Source organism: Bombina bombina, chromosome 9, assembly GCF_027579735.1.
Source record: "Bombina bombina isolate aBomBom1 chromosome 9, aBomBom1.pri, whole genome shotgun sequence".
In the NCBI taxonomy this organism is placed as follows: Eukaryota; Metazoa; Chordata; class Amphibia; order Anura; family Bombinatoridae; genus Bombina; species Bombina bombina.
In genome coordinates, this window is record NC_069507.1 from 181,543,234 (window position 1) to 181,563,632 (window position 20,399).

At 38.1% G+C, this 20,399-nt stretch overlaps 1 protein-coding gene across 1 annotated transcript in view; it reads left to right on the plus strand.

The window, feature by feature from the left end:
- The window catches only part of CLRN3 (clarin 3), a 44,973-nt gene extending 25,262 nt beyond the window's left edge, over positions 1-19,711 (plus strand). The window contains exons 2-3 of the mRNA XM_053691730.1: positions 12,129-12,311; positions 18,191-19,711. Of these exons, the coding sequence (XP_053547705.1) occupies positions 12,129-12,311; positions 18,191-18,465 (458 nt within the window). The 3' untranslated portion in view covers positions 18,466-19,711. The remainder of the gene's footprint in view (positions 1-12,128; positions 12,312-18,190) is intronic.
- The last annotated feature ends 688 nt before the right edge of the window (positions 19,712-20,399 follow it).

The window sequence follows — 20,399 nt, forward strand, 5'->3', positions numbered from 1 at the left end:
AGGGTGTTAGTGGCCACCACATGTGTGTGCCTCCCTAACAGTGATTTATACATATGTTTTCCTTTATATATATTAATGTGCACATTTGAATGCTTCATTATTTCAAAAATAGGTCTATGACATTGGCAAATATATATGGTATTAAATAAGGCTTGTTATAGACTTTGCAATTTGGGAGTACTACCAAAGGTTACCAAAAAACTAAACACTGAGGTTAGAGGGCTTTACTGGGGTTTTAAAAAAAATATATAATTTCTATTACTAATTTATTTAAATTTCCAAGTTGCCCATTCACTTGTTCTGGGTGCAGTGCAATACATAAAAACATTTTTTTTGTTGCTGGTGGCACCTATAAGAAGAGTAGCACACTTCCTTAGAGAACTGTACTCAATACTTTCGAATCGCTCAAAAAGGTTGTAAACATGCTTAGCCCTGGGTGCTCAATAGCACTCTCAGGAAGCTGTGCTGTCCCCAGAGTCCCAGGCAGTATACCCCAGACAAGTTTGGGTGCAAAGCCCATAGGGAAAATTAAAAAATAAATTAGTACAACACACAGAGAAAAGGGACTGCACTTTCAGATTGTACTGTACACATCATATGATCCTGCAATGTGCTCAGCCCTGGGTGCTCAATAGCTTGCATTTGTATGGCTTTATTAGGAACCCAGGTTTTGGGAGAGACCTTGACATGGTACCTGGGCTTGTCCCATTTGGCCAGATGCGGTAACTAACTCTTCCAGTTTTGCTTTTAATCTTAGCTGAGAGCTTGCAAGTGAGTGCTGGACTTTGGATATTTATATGTGTTACAAACAGATATACACATATAAACACATAAATACAAATGTATACATATATAGACATATATAGAAGTGTATTGGAGCCCTTAGTAGTTAAGTAGATGAAAACATGTAATATGATATTTATGTAATATTCATATTTTAAAAAAAGTTTTATACTGTATATTTACTGTAAATATCTCACATTCCAATGTTCTGCACATAGCAGATTATGTGCTATGTATTTAAAAATAGATATATATCTGTGTATACTCTATACCTTTATATAAATAAATATATATTACCAAAATACCATCAGATATATGTAGAAATATGTATTTATGAATAAATAGATCATCTTCTTCTATGTGAAGAACATTGGAATGTGAAATATTCAGATTTTCATGTCGGGTTAGCACACATGAGAAAATGCAATCGGTGTGTGCATAAATTATTTTTTTTCCCCACTTTTTTTTCTCTCTATTAAATTCTATGGGGGAATAGGTTATAACACGCATGATATTCTAATTGCGGCTTTTTGCGCGTGTTAAGTTAGCGCAAAAGCAATAACTTTTTAGTTTCATGTCATAATACAAGCGCAACCCGACGCGCACAGAAAATTTACTTCTAGTATAATTAGTGCAATTAGTGCTCTAGCGAATATAATAAATAGGCCCTAAATGTAGAAAACTCTTTACTCTCTATCAACCTTCCTTAAAAGGATATTCTAATGCAAAAATTGCATGATCTAAATTGCTATAATATGCATTTTTTGCACTAGTTAACCTAGATTACTATGGGCCAGATTACAAGTGACATTCTGATTGCGTCTGTGCTAACTTGTGCGTGTATTAATTTGAAAGTAAATGTGTTCGCTCAAGGGAAAACTAAATTTGTGCGCGTTGTGTTATCGTGAGTGCAGAGTAAGAGTTAAAAAAATGTGTACCAAACACAATATGAATACATTGAAATAAAGTGTTATACTCATATACTCACTATCTGACAAAAAAATATTTATATAAATATTAATATCATTTTTTAAATTAGAATTAAAAGGTATAAATGTTTATGGGTGTATATATGTGCATATGTGTGTATTTGTGTATTTATATAAGTATATATGTATAATATAAATGCATATATATACATGTGTGTGTGTGTGTGTATATATATATATATATATATATATATATATATCTATATCTATATATATATATATATATATATATATATATATATATATATATATATATATATATATATATATATATATATACAGTATATATACACACACGCACTTTGGAACCCTTTTCCAATGTTCTTCACATAGTAGAAAAAGTAATTTGTATTTACCTATATATATGTATCTGTATATATCTATACCTGTATATATTCATATAGATATACAGATAGATATTGATATATTGGTAGATAAATAATTTTTTTTTAAATCGTCATATATGTATATAAATTTATATTTAAAAATAAAAAGAACATTTATTTCTATGTGAAGAACATTGACCTAATGTGGTGTCAGATTAGCTTGTGAGCGGTAATTTTTTTTTTTTTTTTTAATGCAAGCTCCATTAAAGTCTATGGGGAGAAGAATTTAACACGGTTACGATATCTGACGTCCTGAAGTTTGCGTGCATTGGGTTTTGCTCCTACTCAATTTACATTCAACTTGTAATATGTGCGAAATCCTACATAAAAGGTTTACTTCCAGCGGTGTTTGTGCGCGAGCAAAATCACTAAATAGAGCACCAATTGTAATCTGGTCCTATGGGGCATATCTATCAAGCTCCGTATGGAGCTTGACGGCCCGTGTTTCTGGCGAGTCTTCAGACTCGCCAGAAACACAAGTTATGGAGATGCGGTCACAAAGACCGCTGCTCCATAACCCTGTCCGCCTGCTCTGAGCAGGCGGACAGGAATCGCCAGAAATCGACCCGATCGAGTACGATCGGGTTGATTGACACCCCCTGCTGGCAGTCCATTGGCCGCGAGTCTGCAGGGGGCGGCGTTGCACCAGCAGCTCTTGTAAGCTGCTGGTGCAATGCTGAATACGGAGAGCGTATTGCTCTCCGCATTCAGCGATGTCTTGCGAACCTGATCCTCACTGTCGGATCAGGTCCGCAAGACATTTGATAAATAGGCCCCTATATGTTTAACCACCAGACACAGGTAAAGTCTTTTGTGATTTGTGTTTTTTGCTATGTAGAGTTCTATATGTGAAATTAGATTCCTACATTACAAACTAATGCTCAAAAAAGTCCCCAAACGGTTAGGTGATTTCTCTTTTTGATCATAAGGTCCTTTTAGTTCTAGTGATATTCTTACTGGAAAGAATAGATCCATGCTGTTGTTTTTTTAATCACTCAAACTCCTGTTCTGTTTCAGGAAACCTATTCTCTAAAGTGTGCATGACTCTTTCACATGTCAGTAAATAAGCTCCAAAAGAACAGGAAATTTACAGACATTTGAGAGGATTCTTTCATTTTGGAGGAATAGATCTACAGGCTAAAATATATAAAGCAATGGGGTTTATTCCAACCATTCCAATTTTCTCTTTTGATATTGGAAAAAAGGGATTTACCTTTTTTTCTATCAAAGCTATCAAAATCCACCAGTCAAACACAGTTGAGCTTGATAACAGCCAGTAGATTCCATTTCCATTGACCACATGACCAACATACAACACGGCCACTATCAGTGAGTGTTGATGATGATGATAGGGTTAATGAAGTCCATGTTTGCAACTGGATAGAGTGATGTTTATTTATTTTTATTTTTTTCTCTCTCAAACAAGCTTTATTAAAGATTATGCAATTACATTACAAAATCAGAGTTCCATTCAATATCATACATTTAGAAAGAGTTCATGACCCAATGAATTGTGCCTGAAGTTTCAGATGGTTTGCGATAAAGTCCAATTCGAGGATTAGGCTTGAGGAGATCCCCACCGGAGACCAGCAGGGTCCCGCCTCGTACCAACATACATTGTAAGCCTTTTGTCCTTGGGTATCTTTACATGGTACTCTGTACGTCACAGCTTGACTTTTCAACAAATTTTTTTCAACAAACAAGCATAAAAAACTTTTTTTTGTTATTGAAATAAAGATACTCATCTGAGACATTCCATGCACACCGGGTATAGGGGAAAAGGGAAAGACGTATGATAGAAAGGGAGGAAGTTAAAAGGGGAAGTGGGAAAAAAAGAAGGGGAAGGGGGATTTCTAGAATGTGGGCTTCTTTAGCCGAAGGGAGGTTAGACTTATGTTTTAGAGTCAATGACTATATTGACTGTTTTGACTAGGGGAGGGGAGAGGTCCAAATAGCCAGCATCATGTCATACATGACCATCTGGTTACTCATAGTATAGTGCAGCTTTATCAATACCAATAATTCGTCCACGGCAGATCGCCACTCAGAGATGGTTGGCGTCTCCCTAGACTTCCATAATCTGGGAATAAGCCGCTTCGCTCCTGTAAGCATGATCAAGAGAAGGGCCCGCTTCTGCCTCTCCATTAGGTCGGGAAGGTGCAGAAAGAGAATAGTTTCAGGTGTAATTGGTATTTGTATGTTTAGTTTATCTGAAATCTCCCCAATTACCGTCGCCCAATAGTTTGTTAGTTTGGGGCAAGCCCACCATATGTGTATGAGTGTACCTGTCTCACCGCAGCCCCTCCAACAGGCGGCAGAAGCCGTCGGGAAGATTTGATGTAATCTAGAAGGTGTGTAGTACCATCTGGTTAATAATTTGAGCTGTATTTCCTGAACAGTAGCTGAGACGGAAGAGCATTTAACCATTCTAAATGACCTGAGCCATTCATCTTTCTCAATTGCATTATTAAGGTCTCTGTTCCATGCTCTAGTATATGTCGGCAATTGCATGTCCGGTGGTGTGAGTAGCAGTTTATATATTTTTGAGATTAGTCTTTTTGGTGGGGTAAGTCCCGTGCATAAAGTTTCATATAGAGTGAGTTCCCTGCAGAAGTCACTTTTGTGTTTGTGGTGCGTTACAAAGTGGGACAGTTGGTGGTATCTCAGCCAGGAAGAAAAAATGTTTCCATAATGTTCTACCATCTCTTGTTGGGGTCTCAGTTTGCCCCTGACAAGTGCAAAGTGTAGAGTGCCTAGTCTCAAGCTATATGGGTTGCAATTGCGTTTGCTCAGTGCATGATAGGGTATTTCAGGATTTTCTAGGATTGGGATTAGTGGTGAGGAAGTATTAGATATGTGCGTACTGGTGGAGATTGTTCTATCCCATTCTAGGAGAGTTTCTGTTATTAAGTGGTATTTATGCAGTATTTTGGGACGTTTAGCTGTAGGAATCCAGGCAAGGGAAGCAACATTACTATAATGAAGGAGTATGGCTCTTCTATATAGTGCTAGATTTGGGAAGCCCAGTCCCTCCTGTCTCTGGGAAGGTAGAGTGTCTTTTTAGGTATTCTAGGTTTCACTCCAGTCCATATAAACTGTTCTAGAATTCTCTGGAGGTTGATAAGGTAATCCTTAGGTAAGTGGATGGGAACAGTTTGCAACACATATAGAATTTGTGGTAAGATATTCATCTTAATTAGGCCTATCTTTCCCACCCACAACAAAGATTTATTCTTCCAAGAGGATAAGTCGTTAATTATTTCTTTCTTTAATTTAATGTAGTTGTTTTTGTAAAGGTCAGAGGAATGTGCTGACAGGTATATGCCTAGGTATTTCAATTTGGTAGATGCTAATGGTACTTTGTGATTCGATGTTAGGAATTGAGTATGTTCGGGAGGGGAATTAATGTTGAGGAGCTCAGACTTTGAAAGATTTAAGTGAAAATTGGAAAGTTTTCCATATTCCCTAAGTTCTGTGAGAAGCTCTGGGATCGATGATTCAATGTTAGAGAGGGTATAAAGAACATTGTCAGCGTATAACGCCTGCTTGTGTTCTACGTCGCCAATTCGGACTCCCCTGATATTAGGGTTAAGACGTACCTTTTGTGCTAGTGCTTCGATGGAGAGGGCGAAAAGTAAGGGGGACAGTGGGCACCCCTGCCGGGTGCTATTTGATATGGAAAAAGTATTAGACAATGTTCCGTTAATTCTAATCCGCGCATTAGGGGTTGAGTAAAGTGCGAAGACCATGTTGAGGAAAGATTCCCCGAAATTCATGGCCCTCATGACCTGACGCAGAAAAAGCCAATCGACCCGGTTGAAGGCCTTCTCTGCGTCTGTCGAGAAGAGTGCCATAGGCACTCCCTCAACTTGTGCAAAATTTAGTATCTGAATCACTTTGGTGGTATTGTCTCGTGCCTCCCTGCCTGGCACAAAGCCCACTTGGTTGGAGGAGACAAGGTTCACGAGATGTCTGTTAAGGCGATTTGCTAATATTTTGGCCAGAATTTTTATGTCTAGGTTCAATAAGGAAATGGGTCTGAAATTTGCTGGGGAATTTGGAGGCTTGCCCGGCTTAGGTAAAACAGTAATATGTGCTTCCAGCATTGTGTTAGATAGCGCTGGTTGCTCTATTAGGTTGTTGAAGAGTTGAAGCATCAGTGACCCTAAAGTATCCTTGAATGTTTTATAATATTTTAAAGAAAAGCCATCTGGGCCTGGGCTTTTTCCGCTGGGGAAATCTTTAATGGCCTGTATAAGTTCCTCTGAAGTGATGTGCGAATCTAAACTGTCTCTTTGTTCAGGGTTCAGTTGTGGTAAGGCTAACGTTGCCAAGTATTGGTCTATCATTTGCTTCCTAGTGTGTGCATCTTCATGGGGGTCTAGTGGGTCAGGGGACTGGCTTATGTTGTACAGTGTCTGATAGTAGGAGTGAAATGAATTGGCTATTTGCTTGCTGCCTTTGATTACGGAGCCATCTGGGTTTTGTAAGAGGTGAATGTGTGTTTTTAACTGTTTTCTGCGTACAGCCCTAGCTAGCAGCTTTCCAGGTTTGTTGCCACCTTCATAATATTGCTGCTTTACATTCAGAGTTTTACAATGGTATGCCTCAAGGAGGTGTGCTTTGAGGTCCTTTCTGGTGGTGTCTAGAGTTTTTTTGGTGTCAATATCTAGTGGGTTTCCCTTGTGCTTCTCTTCTAATTGTGTTATAGTATGTAGTAATTGGGTATGCTTTAGTCTGTATTGTTTATTAAGACGCGTCTTGTGTTTGAGGAATTCCCCCCGTATGACGCATTTGTGCGCTTCCCAGACATTTATGAGTGACGTTTGTGGAGGGTTATTATGTGTTAAATAGTCTTCCAGTGATTTTTGGATTTCTGTTTTAATGATAGGGTCGTTCAATAAAAAATTGTCAAGTTTCCAGATATATGTCGTGGGGGGGAGGTCAGGCCATTGGACTGAGCATGTGACCGGAGCGTGGTCTGACCATGTTATAGGCCCAATGGAGCAGTCGGTGACCATGTCTAGTCCGTTCGAATCTGTATAGAAATAGTCTATGCGGGAATATTTGTGGGGGAGAGAAATATGTGTAATCTTTAGTGTGCGCCATATGTCGTGGAGTTGAAGGTTAAGGATTGTGTTTTTGACAGATTTAATTATTTTAGGTGAGGTGCTGGCAGGGCCCTTCGAAGTATCTAGTTGAGTGTCCATAGATAGGTTAAAGTCGGCAGAAAGGAAAATCGGGCCCTTCGCAAGGTCAAGGAGGAGCTTTGAGATTTTAGATATGAATGTATGTTGTTTGGTATTTGGACTGTATAGCATAGCTAGTGTTATTGGGTGCTCGTATAGAAGACCCGTTATGATCAGGTATCTACCTTCCGGGTCTTTCTCAATATGTAAAATCTTTAATGGCACTGAATGGTGAATCAGAATGCCCACTCCACCTTTTTTAGATTGCCCTGAGGCGAAAAGTGCTGTGGGCTATTGGGAATTGAACCATTTCGGCTCTTTTCCCTTGCGGAAGTGGGTTTCTTGAAAGAACAGCACATGGCTGTATAGATTTTTTAGAGCCCGGAAGGCTATGGACCTTTTACCTGGGTTATTCAGTCCTTTGGCGTTAATAGTAGTCATCGTCAGGCCGTGCGAGCCGAACCTGCTAGGTTGTCGGTTCATTCTAGAGAGGAAGAAAAAAAAAAAAGAAAAAAAAAAAAAAAGGGGGGGGGGGAAGGGGAAAGGGAGGAAGAGGTAGAGTGGGAATTAAGAGAGACGGGTTGTAAGTAAGAGAGATGGGAAGGTTAGTTAGGGTTAGGGGAGAAGAGGATGAGAAACGAAAGGTAGGAGGGAGTAGGGAGGGAGAGGAAGGGGAGGGGGAGGGAGAGAGAGAGGGAGGGGGGGAGGGGAGAGGGAGGAGGGGGGGTAAGGAGAGGAAGGGGAGGGGAAGGGGAGGGGGAAGGGAAGGGAGGGGGAAGGGGAGGGGGAGGGGGTTTTGATGGTAAGGGAGAGAATGGGCTTAGATTAGGTGTTGATTAAATGGGATATGGGGCCTCGGACCCTTGTGTAAAAGCCTGTAGGTAAGACAGTATTGCAGTATTCGTGTAGAAGGATAATAAAACGTGAAGATTAACTTTGAATTAACCAAGCCTAGGTAACATTTTAAGACAACAAGATTAAGAGATGGCAATAGATTAGGATAACTAATGTAAACATCGTGTAAAATAACTGAGTAAACATAGTGATTCTACATTGCACTTTGTAAATGAGAGATGGCATATTGGACTGTAAGTTATGAAGAGGGCCCGTATTCTTAACTTTTTCTTACAGACTCCCTACATTTTCCTTGTGCCGAGGGACGTTCGGCTCTATGAGCAAATTTTCCCTCTCCATAACCTGCACGAGTGGAGACAAGTGCGACTGCATACATTGAACAGCTGATAGTCCTTAACAGTGTTCACAGTCACAATAAAAAGGATACGGTGGAAGCCTGTCCTCGTTAAGGGCCTTGGTGTCCCTCAGGGCAGGCTAGTCTCTAGTGTCAGCTGCTGGATCATGTATTTGAAGGAGTATTTTCAGGAGTGATGTCCCAGTGAGGTTGATCTTCGTCAATTGATAGGCCTGAGTAGAAGGCCTGTACGTCTGATCCCGGGTGAAAGACTGCAGATTTGTTCTGGTGTGTGGCCACTATCGATACAGGGAAGCCCCAGCGATATTGGATATTGTGGGCTCTAAGTTTGGCTGTAATGTGGCCCAGTTCCTTTCTTTTCTGGAGGGTAGTAGGTGATAAGTCCGAGAAAATTTGTAATTCTTCTCCTGCATGGTGTACTGGTTGTTTGAGTCGCGCACATCTAAGGATCTCCTCCTTGTCTCTGGAGTTTAAGAAACGGACAATGATGTCTCTGGGGGGGGGGCCTTGGGTGGAGGTTTTGCTCTGAGCGCTCTGTGTGCGCGTTTTAGAATTATGTCTGGAGAGGAAGGTGAGTCCTTCAGGGTACGGAACAGACTTTGGAGGTAGCCATCTATGGCTGGGGGGTGGATAGTTTCTGATATCCCTCTAAAGCGTAAATTGTTTCTTCGGCCCCTGTTATCTAAGTCTTCGATTTTATCAGATAGCTGTTGTATTACCTCTGAGTTGCTTTGAACCTCTGTGGTGATTAATTTTACTGAGGCGGAATGTTCTTGCTGCTTGGCTTCTACCTGCGAGACTCTGGTGTCGAGGACAGTGATATCTTTCCTAAGTTCGTTAAAGAGGCTGCGCATTTCCTGAACTGCGTCCCTAATGTCTTCCTTGGAAGATAGGTGTTTCAAATCCTCTTTTGTGATTAAGTGTTGGGCTTGTGTATCTGAGCCTTGTTGCTGTGTGTTATTAACACGTGGGTTAACTTCCATGTTGTCAGGTGTTGCTGGGGTGGTGGATTCTGCTTGCTTCAGGTATTTGTTAAGCGTGCCCGCAGGAGTATTTTTATCTGTCTTTTACTGCCTTTTGCAAGGCATCCCTTAGCTCTCTTCGTTTTGTGAGTGAGGAGTTAGTGAGTGTGTCCTTGTAATGGGCTCATCGCTCCCTAAGTATGTCTTTATGAAGATGCCTGCTAGGTGGGGAAGGGATGGTGATTCCTAGCCAAATGGTGTGTCTATGGTGGCTGGGTTTATTTGAGACACAAAGCAAAAATAAGTCAGTTGTTATATCCTGCAGTAGTATGATCACCCTGTTCCGTACTTGAGGGTATTTGGATAGTAGTAACTATATATTTGGGTGTCCTTATTGTTTCCTGGGTTAGGAATTGTCTCTCCTTAAGACACACTACCCTTTTAATGCGAGGGCAGCTATAGAGAGTGAGTGAGATCCGTGAAGCAGTTTAAACCAACCGAGAAGGCTGCTTAGTATGTGCACAAAGGGTTAATTTAACGTGTTTACTTGTGCAGCTGTACCCTTCCTCACCCTCCCGTCCAGTTATGGCCCAAAGTTTCACCCTTCCCCTGCTAAAGGTTAACAGTGTTGTTTGTTTGTTTTTTCTTTTTTCTTTGATTTGTCTCTAGTTATTTCACCACTGTTCACTGAGTGTTACAGAGGGAGCCGGGTTGCTTATGACTCCTTTGTGTGAAATCTCACTTGGGTATAACGGTCCATTATGCAGGGCCGTGTTGCACGTGTGCAGCTGAAATTAGTGTGTGGCGCACTTAGGTCTTAGTGCTGGCGTTATGTCGCGGGAGTTTGTGTGGGCAGTTGGCTTACCCTGCTTGATGTCGATGTCGAGTGGTCTCCATGCTCCCGGTTAGGGCTAATAGCCGATAGTGAACAGTCCCCCACTTCTGTGTGTCAGCGGGCTTTGAGGAGTTAGTGATGACTGCCATTTTACAGGCGCAGGTTCTCCGTCTCAGCGTGAGTAAGGGTAATGCCGCTGCAGCCGTTTCTGTGTAAATGTGCCGAATAAGGCTATTGCAGTTTCCTTCTAAGATTGGCCAGGTGATAGAAGATGCTTCAGTGCTCCCTTGCAGTTATAAAATAAAAAAAAGGAGTATTATTATAACATTTATAAGCAATGTACAGCTTGAGGGTTGAAGAGCTCTTCTAAAACACAGCCATCTGCCTGCGTGGCTTGGCTCCGCCCCCCGATGTTTATTTTTTATTAAAATAATGTTTAAACTCATTTACTGATAGGCGCACATTGGTATTAATATCTGTATTGATTTTGCAACTGGTCATACATTGTAGATTTGTTTTATACATATTTTTTTCATATACATATTGGTTATAATGACATATTCAGTATCATTTATTTGGTGCAAATCTATCATCATCAAAAAGGATCATCCCTGTTGTTGGTATGGACTGCAGCATCTTGTTTTTCTGGTCCAAGCATAGGCAGAGCTCTGGCACAGGTGTGTTATCAGTCTATCTGCGGGTTTTGAGCATTTATCAAGTGAACTCAATGTTTCCATTTTATTGTCGATATTTGGTCGATAACTTGTGCTGGGGGCGGATTGTGATCTCCAGAGTTCACACTGTTAAAGGGACAGTAAAGACCAAAAATGTTATTGTTTAAAAAGATTGATAATCCTTTTATTTACCATTCCCCAGTTTTGCATAACCAACACGGTTATATTAATGTACTTTTTACCTCTGTGATTACCTTGTAATCAAAGCTTCTGCTGAATGCCTCCTTATCTCAGTTCTTTTGACAGACTTGCTTTTCAGGCAATTAGTGCTGACTCTTAAATAACTCCACGGCGTTCGCACAATGTTATGTATATGGCACACATGAACTAGCACCATCTAGCTGTGAAAAACTGTCAAATGCATTCAGATGAGAGGCGTCCTTCAAGAGCTCAGAAATTACCATATGAGCCTACCTCGGTTAAGCTTTCAACTAAGAATGCCAAGAGAACAAAGCAAATTTGATGATAAAAGTTAATTGGAAAGTTGTTTAAAATGACATGCCCTGTCTGAATCATGAAAGTTAATTTTGGACTAGACTGTCCCTTATCAGCTAATTGTTTTACCAGTGCTCCAGTTCAGATATCCTCAAAAACTGGCCTGTTAGGGAGTCCTCCTGAGGAAAGGTTAGAAAACCATTGATTTAGACTAAATGACATAATACAAAAGTACAGAATCCCAATAAAGGCTCTGAGTCATCGCATAGTTTCCCACTCTGGTGCGAACGACGGCTCAGAGCCGTCGCTAGCACTCTCCTACCTTGAGGGAGATCTGGGGGCTCCCACCTGCTCCTACCCCGGCGATCGGGCCTGCATAGTGACAGGCATCGCCGGGGCTTCACGTTATGCGTGGTGATGTCACGCACATTGACTTGATGATGTCACTGCGCAACTTTAGATAAACAGGTTTGGAAAAAACGGAATTAGCCCCAATGTTTTTAAAGCGTACATGATCAGAAAATGTTATACTTTGTTGACTGTTTTACCATAGATAAATGAATTTATTGGACAGTATAATACTAACTGATATATTTTGTGGTTAGTTTTGCAGAAATTAAATGGATCGGGCAGCATTATAGTTACCCACATTTTGATGATATTATTCCAAGCATTGAGTTTGCTTTGTACATTCATGAGTTCTGCAACTACTTGTTTGAACAGTGTGAGCAATCCCTATGTCACTTTCTTGGGGCCTCTTGGTGTCTACATTTGGGTCTCAATCAGCGGTAAGTATGCATTACGTGTTATAGTAATTATACGCAGACTATATGCATTGCATTAAAAGGTCAAGTCTCTCAGAAAAAAAAGTTTGTTTATTCAGTACAGTGACACACATGTTTCAAAAAACCAAAGCACAATAATACATTTAGAAACATTTTTTTTACTGAGAAGAGAAACATTTTGAGAATCATGTTAGGCAGAATGATGTATGCTATTCAAAGCAAATATTAGCCTAAGAATAATATTCAGATGTATGTAAAAACTTTTTTAAAGTTTCAGTGTCCATAAAACAAAGAGCGCCGCCATGTTGCAACTTAGATTTCCTTCTCTGCTGAGGCCAATAATGGACAGCTATAAATGTGTCACTAGATTTTTAAAAATACTATTAAAAACAGGGGCACTTTCATTCATCAAAGTTTAGAAAGCAGCCATTTTGATTAAAAACTTACCTTTGTTTTTTTGACAGCCAGAACAGCTTCCCCCACCCGGAGATCCTCTCTTCACACGTCAGCAATGACTAATCCGGCTTCCTCTAATCACAGCTTTCCCCACAGGGGAGTCATTGCCTGAGGCCAAGCCGTGATTGCAGGAAGCCGGATTAGTCATTGCTGACGTGTAAAGAGAGGTTCTCCGTGTGGGGGAAGCTGCTCTGGCTGTGAAAAGAACAAAGGTACATTTTTAATCAAAACGGCTGCTTTCTAAACTTTGAAGAATGAAAGTGCCCCTGTTTTTAATAGTTTTTTAAAAAAATGGTCTTTCATTCATCAAAGTTTACCTTCACTTTAAATCTCAAATTGTTTAATGTCCATTAAAATTTTACAATTTATATCTGTAATCAAATGTATCTCTTTCTCTCGTTATCATTTGTTAAAACAAACCATTTTCTTGCATGAAAAAGTCAAAGCTGTATAAATTTAAAGTAAAACTAACAGGAAGTGCATGATTGTGTACTATACTGCTTTTCAAAATTGATCTGATGACACCTGAATTTTAAAACAGCTGGTTTTGATCTACTTAAAGGGACATGAAACCCAAAATGTTTCTTTCATAATTCAAACAGAGCATGTAATTTAAAACAACTTTCCAATTTACTTGTTTTATCAACAATTCTATTATCAACTATGGTTTATTAAGTTGGTAACCTTAATTGAAGGAGCATAAATGCAATACTGGGAGCTAGCTGAATACCTAGGGTAAGCCAATGATAAGAAGCAGATATATGCAGCCACCAATCATCAGCTAGCTACCTCCCAGTAGTGCATTGCTGTTTCTGAGCCTATCTAGGTATGAGTTTCAACAAAGTTTTGAGAGAATGAAGCAAATTAGATAACAGAAGTAAATTGGAAAGTTATTTCAAATTGTATGCTCTGAGTCATGAACATTTTAATTTTGGCTTTACTGTTCCTTTAAAGGGACATATAACTCAATTTGATTGTTTCATGATTAAGATAGAGCTTTCAATTTAAAATCATTTTCAAATGTATTTCTATTATCTCAGTTGTTTTGTTCTCTTTGTATCCTTTGTAAAAAAGTTTACCTATGTAGGCTCAGGATGGTGACTGCACATATATGCCTCTCTAGTCATTGTATTTCAGCTAGCTCCCAGTAGTGCATTGTTGCTCCTTCAACAAATAATACCAAGAGATTTTAGCTAATTAGATAATAGAAGTAAATTGGAAAGTTGTTTAAAATTGTACAATCTATCTGAATCAGGAAAGAAAAAAATTGGGTTTCATGTCCCTTTAATTCTGAGGGGAAATCTTCAAACACCAGTCTGTTTTTTTTTTTGTAAACTTACTTTGCATAGGTTGTATTCAGCACGAAGTTAGTGTAAATTAAAAACAAATATGCAGGTTTAAATCATAACGAGAAGCACTGACAATATGCTTTGAATTTAAATAACACAAAGAAGGATAACATTATTAAACAATAATTCAACTATAGTATAATCATTTAAAATTTAAAGTGCAACAGGAAGCCCATGATTATGTACAACTGAGTTCTTGGACTCTGATTGCTCATTGGCTGAGAAAGACAACTTAGACAGAAAAAAAGTTGGTTTATTCAGTAGAGGAACATCCTTACAATAAAAGCTCTGTAATACATTTTGAAAGATTATTTTTATTTATATAAAATATTTTAATATCATGTTCCCTCAACTTGATGTTTATTACATTATTTACAAATAGCTCTTTTACCTTTATTTTGCCATTTGAAATAGCTATGTTTCCCTGTTGAAATCACCAGCAATAAAATATGAATATTGCAGTATGTTCTATAGAAAAGCTACATAAACAAGGGTCATTCGCAGAAATCAACCTCCTAGTGAGGGTGGGAGCGAAATTAAGACAGCCCAGCCCATTTGAATGGGTGCTCCTGCAGCTGTGGCGATAACAAAGAACTCTTACTTGCCTCAATACATTGTTCATTTAACTTTTCATGAAAAAATATTACCAAACCATGTAGAACTGCTGCTCTTTTATATTTATGATAGAAAATATTTGAGTACAATGTCCTTTTAAGAGCATGTAAACAGTTAAGTTTAATTTCCACTTTCAGATCTCATTATCCTATGAGTAATGATTACCTTTATATGTTTGCACAAAATGCTCCCAAAGTGTCATAGTAACATCCCTGAAAACCAAGGGCAGAGTTATTTGCATATTTATTGTTTAACTAATGAGTTGTTCCTTCGCCTGACATTTAAACCAAGTCAGCAGAACACATAAGGTAAAAAAATAATACTACAATGATCATTGAATTAGTGGTCTTTATCATTTGCTAGCCTGCTGGTAAAGGCTAAATTAAATTCTTATTATTTGGCAAACAAATAGTTTGTCCAAAGTGGTAACAATGCTTTTTTTTAAAGCATTTTACGTTTAAATCAATTCCTGTTTTCACTACGGCCAGATTACGAGTGAAGCGTTAGTTTGCGCTCCAGCTCTCACATCAATCCTGCTAGACTTTGGCTTTTTGAGAGTGTATTACAAGTAAAAATCTTTTGCCCATGCGCTAACCCAACGCTCGCAAAAAGCCGAACTTCAAATATCATGACCACGTTAACATATTTCCTCATGGAGGCCGATTTATCATGCCCTGAATGTGGCCAGATACATCTGTTTCCGTGCGAACCTCTGAGGCGGCGTACAGCAATCAGCCCGATCACGTACGATCGGGTTGATTGACACCCCATGCTAGTAGCCGATTGTTTACCAGAACTGCTTGTGCAATGTTAAATGCTGACAGCGTATGCTGTCAGCATTCAGCAATGTCGAGCGGACATGATCGCTTCAGTGGATCATGTCTGTCCAACTCTTAATAAATCAACCCCATAGACTTCAATGGAGTTGAAAAGTGGAAAAAGTCTAACACCCTTACTCACGCGGAATCTGATCACATTTCCTCAAGTGCGCTAACCTGACATGAAAATATGAATATTTCACATTCCAATGTTCTGTACATAGAAGAATATGTTCTGCTTATTCATAAATACATAATTCTATACATCTGATGTTTTTTTTGGTAAAATATATATCTATACCACTGGTTTTCAAACTTGTCCTCAAGCTTCCCGTACAGGCCAGATTTTCAGGATTACCTTGAGTGAGAGCAGGTAAAATAACCATGGTTACTAATCAGCTGATTATTTCACCTGTGCTCCAGTTTAGATATCCTCAAAATCTGCCTGTTATGGAGACCCGAGGTCAGGTTTGACAACCAGTGATCTATAATAGAGGAATATTTATTTAAAAATATTTAGACCATGTTTCCCTATGTGATGAATATTGGAATGTAAAATATAGACAGTAAATACATAGTAAAAACCATTACTAAAGGAATAGTCTAGTCAAAATTAAACTTTCATGATTCAGATCATGCAATTTTAAGCAACTTTCTTATTTACTCCTATTATCCATTTTTCTTCATTCTCTTTGTATCTTTCTTTGAATGAAAGCTTAAGAGCCGGCCCATTTTTAAATCAGCACCTGGGTAGCGCATGCTGATTGGTGGTTACATTTAGACACCAATCAGAAAGTGCTACCCAAGTGCTGAAACAAAAATGGGCCGGCTCCGATGCTTACATTTTTGCTTTTTCAAATTAAGATAAATTCCCTGCTCAGTCTGAATCACAACAGTTTTTCAAATATGAATATTGCATAAATATTAATTTGACTTGTTTTCAGCTACTTGACCTCATATCTTTGAGCCCTTATAACTTTTTATATAATTTTTTTTAAAATAATTCTTATTAGATTGTAACTGTACTTTAAAATGTATTTTCGATGTGTTTTGTGCAACATTTTTGTCTTGCATAACAGTTACCAGAGCTCTTATGTCTCGCTCCCCCGACGCACACTAAATTAAATTGCGCTTGAGCGAATGTGTTTACCTACAACCCCTTTGCGCTTGTGCACAACAGTTAACGTGCCACTCGTAATCTAGCCCTATGTGTTTTACCCTTGCATAGGAGTTGAATACACACCAAACAAGCTCCTGTGTAATATTTTTTTAACAAGTCAAGCCAGTCGATTAATGGATACATACATATGCTACTCATGATTGGCTGACCAGTTGTCATGAGCAGCAACTCTTTACATCACCTTTTTGCAGGGGCCATACACACACTAAGAGAACACAATTTGTTGGAAACTATAATAGATCAATTTTATTTTTTCTTATTGTTAGCAGTGTCGTTAACTTTTTTTCACCGAAAAAGTTATGAACTAGAACCACCAGTGCCAAAATGATACAATTTGTATAACTGATATCAGAAATACTTTAGGATCCTAATTGGGCCACAGACCCTTACTTAAAGGGACAGTACATACCTTTAGATTTTTATTTACTTATGCATAGCCAAACAACTTTGTTATATATGTTCATAAATCATTTTGCAATCTTTTCATATAATTTAGCTCTAAAAAAGGTGACTTCCCTTATTTTCAGAGCTGGAAACGCACAATGTACTTCTAACCCTGCTACATATCTTTCCCTAATTGGCTTACTTAGATCAGTGTTTCTCAATCATGGTCTTCAAGTACCCCCCCAACAGGCCAGGTTTTCATTATAGCCGGACTTGAGCACAGGTGATATAATCAGCTGATCAGTAACTAACCTGCTCTCACCTTCAGCTATAATGAAAATCTGACCTGTTGGGACTACTTGAAGACTGCGGTTGAGAAACACTGACTTAGATAACAACTGCAAAACAACCCAGTTTATAGTAACACAATGACTGCGGCTCGCCCTGTTGTCTGCAGATTCAATTCTAGATTGGCTCTTCTATAAGAGGCAATTGGTGGGTGGAGTTTGGCTATTGAAAAACAATTGCAGTAACAATGATGGTAATTTGTTTTAAAATGTTTAGACTTGTCTAGTATATTATTCTATTGAAACACAACAGATAGGTATTGTGAATACAATGTGTTTAGAGTCCCATAAATAAAATCATACCTTAAAGGGTCATAATAGTAGAACAATGACATGCTCTAATTCAGTAGCTCATGCCATTTTAAGAATATTTACCCTGACTGCTGTATGCTGAACCTAGCAAAAAAATTAAACACACAGTAGAAGTTTCATTCGGGACCCACAGAGCACTACTGGTTCAGAGCCGAAACCGCCACTGATCCAATCAACAATGTGTGACTAATGTTGCGGATTGGAACAGCAGCCCTTTCCACCCAGGTGGCACTTCTACTGTGGGTTTAACCACTCTGGATGGGTTAAACACATAGTAGTGCATGGTCAATAGTCTTAAAATAGTCTTAAAATGACCTGCTCTTATGAATTAGAGTATGCAGGTTTTTTTTTACTATAATGGCCCTTTAAAAAAAAAAAAAAAAAAAGTAACATTCCTCTCTCTCTGATTTTACATTTCTAGCTGTCCTTATCTTGCTTACAATGATTTTGTGTGCTGCAAACATGGAAATAAATAAATTGCCAAAACATCTGGCGGAAGTACTGAAGAACGGTCCAGAGGACTTAACTTCAACTGTCAACACCTATGGATATTCTTTCTGGTTACTGCTTCTAAGTATATGTCTAAGTATTGCTACAATAATTGTAATTTATTACTACCAGCACGCCAGATATAGCAAGAAAAAGGAGCACGAGAGACCCCTGGAAAATGCATCAAAAGATGTGATATTATTTTAAATCAAGAATCAAGAAATAAATGGAACCAGGCTTTGAAGCAGTGAGAGTGACAGTATATTTAATATTTGTACCATTGATGCACAAGTAAACAGCAATTTCTTATGTATAAAGTAACATTTGTTAAAGGGACATTAATATGTTTTTGTATATGCATATTATATACCAACAATTAAAGAAGCATGAAAGCCAACATTTTATTTCATGATTCAGATAGAGAATACAGTTTAAAAAAGGTTTCCAATTTACTTCCATTATCAAATTTGCTTCATTCTCTTGTCATTCTTTGTTGAAGTGATATCTAAATAGGTTTCGTGCACATGCCTGAAGCACTATATGACAGGAAATATTGCTGTCATCTAGTGCTCTTGCTAATGTACAACATTGTTGCAAAACTGCAGCCATTTAGTGCTGCAGACACGTTCACACTCCTGAATTTAGCTTCTTGTTTTTCAACAAAGGATATCAAGAAAACAAAGAAAATATGATAAAGTAAATTGGAAAGTTGTGTGTTCTATCTGAATCATGAATGAACAATTTTGGGTTGTATTCCTTTAAACGCTGCATTGCAAAAAAAATATTTTTACATTTCTTTGCAATCCAGGAACATACCCCTTGAAAAGTATATTTTTTTCTTTACTGTGTTCAATTAAAGACACATTTAAATTAGTTCCTGTACTGAGCAAGCAATTATTGTATATAATGTTGTAGGGTTGGGGTTCTGAATCCTGCAACATCAGCTTGACAATTTTTGTGGGCCATGGAAACCCCCCAATTTTTTTTTATCAGAGTTATATATATTAAGTGGGCAAACAACAAATAAGAATACATTAATACGTTTTTTATTAATTATATTTTTAGGGTAATGTTCCTTTAACATTTCTGTTAAATATTTTAAGATTTTTTTTCATTGGGTTAGATTTTAAGAAGTAATCCCCCCCCCCCCTTTTGTCAATTTTTGTCCTCCTATGCTTTCGTTTTGACATGGCTGGTCAGTCAGTTAAATGTTCCTGTGAGGTAACAAATCAGTCACTCAGTCTTTTGCTGTTTCTTAAAAGTAAGCATGTAATGTTTGGAGAATGGAGTGGATTATACTACTGGAAAACAAACAGTGCAACTTTCAGAACAAATAAATACTGATGTTTACATCCATTCAGGGTCTGAATGTAAATATTTAAATTATTGTTATAAAATAATGTATACTGAGATCTATTAAATGATCCAATATGAAATAAACGTAACTCCTTTAGCATTTTGTAATGTATGTGAATACTACAATAAGCTTTTGCATGAAGTCTTTACATTAAAATCATTTTGCAAATTTAAAAAAAAAAGGAAAGGTTGAGAAGGAATTTATGGGTAACCTTATGGTTAGTCTGTTTTATCTGATTTCACACCAAAGAAAAATTGCAATTTTGCTACATTTATTTGCTTTAATAAATATAGAGAAATAAAAAGCATCAACTTAAATAGTAATTGTAGGGTAATTTTTTTGTAAATAGCTAATTTGTATCATTTTTGGCGATCAGAATGGTAAACATATATTATCTGCAAAACACAGCAATCAGAATATTCTGTTTTGTTCTTTAAAGGGACAGTCTACACCAGAATTTTTATTTTTTTTAAAAGATAGATAATCCCTTATTACCCATTCCCCAGTTTTGCATAACCAACACAGTTATAATGATACACTTTTTACCTCTGTGATTATCTTGTATCTAAGCCTCTGCAAACTGCCCCCTTATTTCAATTCTTTTGACAGAGATGCATTTTAGCCAATCAGTGCTGGCTCACTGGAACTTCACGTGCGTGAGCACAGTGTTATCTATATGACACACATGAACTAACACCCTCTAGTGGTGAAAAACTGTCAAAATCCCCCGAGAGAAGAGGCGGCCTGCTTAGAAACTAGCATATGAACCTCCTAGGTTTAGCTT